The sequence below is a fragment of the Myotis lucifugus genome, unplaced genomic scaffold (assembly GCF_000147115.1).
Source record: "Myotis lucifugus unplaced genomic scaffold, Myoluc2.0 scaffold_108, whole genome shotgun sequence".
Classification (NCBI taxonomy): domain Eukaryota; kingdom Metazoa; phylum Chordata; class Mammalia; order Chiroptera; family Vespertilionidae; genus Myotis; species Myotis lucifugus.
In genome coordinates, this window is record NW_005871156.1 from 433,736 (window position 1) to 437,308 (window position 3,573).

The 3,573-nt window shown below is 46.4% G+C and overlaps 1 protein-coding gene across 2 annotated transcripts in view; it reads right to left on the reverse strand.

The window, feature by feature from the left end:
- Window positions 1-3,573, reverse strand: part of PCYOX1 (prenylcysteine oxidase 1) — a 14,712-nt gene that overhangs the window by 10,800 nt on the left and 339 nt on the right. Inside the window, exons 1-3 of one of the 2 annotated variants that reach the window (XM_006092954.3) lie at window positions 3,410-3,564; window positions 2,165-2,371; window positions 982-1,156 (exon numbers count right to left, since the gene is read on the reverse strand). In XM_006092954.3, the coding sequence (XP_006093016.1) occupies window positions 982-1,156; window positions 2,165-2,371; window positions 3,410-3,521 (494 nt within the window). In that variant the 5' untranslated portion in view covers window positions 3,522-3,564. Of the gene's footprint in view, window positions 1-981; window positions 1,157-2,164; window positions 2,372-3,409; window positions 3,565-3,573 lie in introns of those variants that run through there. The other variant, XM_023757420.1, reaches the window with a different exon arrangement.

A 3,573-nucleotide genomic window follows, 5' to 3' on the forward strand; every position in this document is an offset into this window, starting at 1 on the left:
ATAAAATAAAAATAGTAAACCAGCCCTGGCGGGTAGCTTCAGTTGATTAGAGCATCATTCCCATTGCCAAGGTTGTGGTTCCATCCCTGGTTAGGGCATAATCAAGAGTCAACCAATGAATGTATTAATAAGTGCAACAACAAACTGATCTCTCTCTCTCTCTCTCTCTCTCTCTCTAAAATCAATAAGTAAATAAAAATTTTAAGTAAACCAGCATAAAAATTAGCATATGCCAACAGCCTTAAAAGAAATAGGTTACATTTTTCAAAATTACACTGGTTATTTTGTTATTTTTTCCCAATTACCAAAGTAATGTGCGTTCATACACACAGACGATTCTGAAAATACTGAATATAAAAAAAAAAAGAAAGAAAGAAAAAGAGGCACTCCCAGGACAGTGCTGGAATTTATTATCTTAATTTAAATTCTTAGGGCACAGAACTGATACCCTACCTCAGGTTGCTGGCTCACTAAAACATCATGTCACAATTAAAGTCCACATTTCTGATCCTTTCTACAAGCTCTTGCACACATGACTGCATTCATCTGATACGTAACACCAGCACAGTGAAGTGAACAAGAGTGAGGACTAGAGTCAGCCTGCCCAGGTAGAATCTCTGGCTCTACCACTAATATGGGGGTATGCTTGCACACTTGAAACTTCTCCATGCTCCACCTTCCATAGCTGCAAAAAGAAGCTAATAAATAGTACCTACCTCGAGAGCTGTTATGAGAATTCAGGTTAACATTTGTAGAGCGTTTAAGAGTGTCTAGCAATAATAAACAAGCATTTGCAAAGTACATGTACAGAAGCAAAAATAAGCTGCCCTTTTAATTTCCAAGTGGATCGTAGTTTATACAAAACATTTTGCCTAACAAATAAGCCTTCCAGTTAGGTAGAGAACTGTTCCAAGAAACCATAATTCCCAATGATCATCTAACCAAAAGGTCTTAGGGTTAAATGGAAGGGGAAAACATTACCTCATAAACTTGTCTAATACATCCTCTACCCACATGTGCATTCGAAGGGGCTGAAATCCATACTGCCAAATTAGCTTAATTATGTTAATTATAAACCAGCTGCTCTCCTCAAACACCAGAGTGTCTCCGTTAGAGACCCCTATGAGGCCACCAGAACTCTGAATAGTAGAGAGACCTGCAAAAACAGAGAAAGGGTAGCCAAGTCAGTAGTGTCTATGTTGATCACATGAAAGGTAATCTGAACTTACTGGGGACACTCTGAAGTGAATTCCGGGTTTCCCCTTGTTCTCAGGAGATATACTGAAGGAGCACTATCTTTAGAATAAGTGATATGATACACTCACTACCCTGTCCAAAAGCAAATTCTCTTAAAGATGGGTCATGCAGATATATCAAAATTAGGCTGGCTATCTTTAGTCTGAAGAGACTAAAAAGTCAAAGGAAAAAGCCAGAGTATCAACTGAATTCAACTTAAAAACAGAAACGGCAGGCATGAATCTTTGCAGCATACATTGCTCCTGGCATAAATTTCTCCCAATTGCCCTCATGGAGAAAAGAGGCAGGGGAAGCATCCACGGGAGATACGGAAGGTGGTTAAGGGAAAGGAGGAATCCTAGGACTGTGAAAATAGTGCTTTGCATAACTGGCTATTTCAGATAACTGGGAGGAGGCCAATATTACCCAATATTCCTTGAGAAAAGAGCCTGCAGAGGCTTGCCGGATTTCCCTCACAACCTGTCCAGCTTCTATGCTGGTCGGGAAGTAGTCAAATTTCTGGTTTCTAAGCACATGTCTGTACCCATAGCTGTGTGAGTGACGTTAGGCCAGACACAAGCCTCTGAGTCTCATTTCCCACTATGAGCTCACTAGGTTTCTGCTAACCCAAACCATTCTTTGATTCAACAGAAACCTGCAGGTTGAAGAACTGACAACAGCAACCATCCCCATCCCCCCAACACCATGGCTGTAATTCCAGCTAACTTAAGATACTGATAACTAGTGTCCCATTACAGGGGAGTGCCTCCTAACTAAGGCAGTACCTTTGCTAGAAGGAAAGTGAGGAAATAGTTTCACCAACTTGTCTGTACAAGACAATGAACAAGGTGGAAAAGTTTCAGCTCCGTATCTGATAAAAAATATCCGTGGATGGTCACACAGAAAGCTCTAAGACCAAATTACATACCCAGGTCCTTGACAAAACGCTTCATGTGCAGATTTAGAGGATGGATGACAGAACCTCCTGCTTCATATTCTTGCCCCTGTAAAGTAATGGTGGCCAGGCGGCCCCCCACCTCTCCTCTTTCAAACAGGTCAATCTTCACATCTTTCCCAAATTTCTGCCGCAGATAATAGGCTGCTGAGGTGCCACCAATTCCAGCTCCAATGACGGCTATCGAGGGAAAAAAGGAACAGTGTATTTCACTCTTACCAGCTTTGTGGGTTTTGTTATTTTTGAAAGACCGTTAAGCAATAACAGATGTTACTTAAGGCTATTATGAACAATTTAGGGAAGCCAGGATAGGGGAAGGCCAGTAAGAGTGGCAGTGAAGATAGAATTCTGAATCTGGACACAAACACTGACCTCCGACAAAAAGTGGCAGTAAATTAACTTGCCAGCTGACATTCATTTGCCAGATGCCCAAAGATTCTCAGTTCTTTGTGGAGGCACCAATGGGCCTGCACAACCTTCTTTGTGCCCAACTCATGGGAACAGAGGAGATGGGTCTGTCCAGCATACATTTTTAAATAAAGGGGCAGCCATTTTTGCCTAGATTTGTTTTCCTTAGTGTAGACAGGACAATGATCCCAAAGAGCAGTTTTAAAGGGAATAAGAAACAAAGCAAAGAAAAACGAACAGGAAGCAAACGCAAAGACTGAAAGTAGAGAGAGTGCAATATTTCAGCTGTGCAGCAATCCTAGGCAGGGAAATTGTGCAAGCCAGGGGCCTGAGCGCAGGCCTACTGCAACAAAGCGGAGAGGGGACGGGGGTTTCGCCCCGGTGAGGGAAGCAGACGGGGTCAGCTAGTTCACTGCTCCATGTGCTGAGTCGGCGGGCGCCTGTCATCTGCAGAGCGTAAGCGGCCTGTGGCTCTAAGACAAACCAGGGGACCGGCCCCCCAAAGGAGCAGCAGGGAAGGCGGCGAGAGGGCGCTCGGGCTCCTCCACCACCAGGCTTCCGAGACAGGGGCTGCAGGGACGCTTGGAAGGTGCTTGCCCGCCCGCGTGGGTCCCCTTCCACGGCCCATTCCTCAAGTGGGCACAGTTCCGGGGCACCGAAAGCGACACTGAGACGCGAACCGGCAAGATCACAACAAGCGCAGAGGGCTCGGCCCGCGAGACCCAGTGCGGGGCCTGGTGCACCGGGCAGCCGCCGCCCGGCGCAGGGCGCACTCCCGCACCGCCTTCCGCGCCCCCCACGGTCGCCTACCGATCTTGTCCGGCGGGGCCTGCAGCTCGGTGCTCCCGGGACACACCCAGCTGCACAGCAGCAGCCACAGCCCCAGAAGCGAAGAGACGCGTTCCCCAGCTGCACGACTCATGCTTCCGATCGCTGCGCTCGGAGAACCCGGAGCGCAACACTGAGCTTCAGCT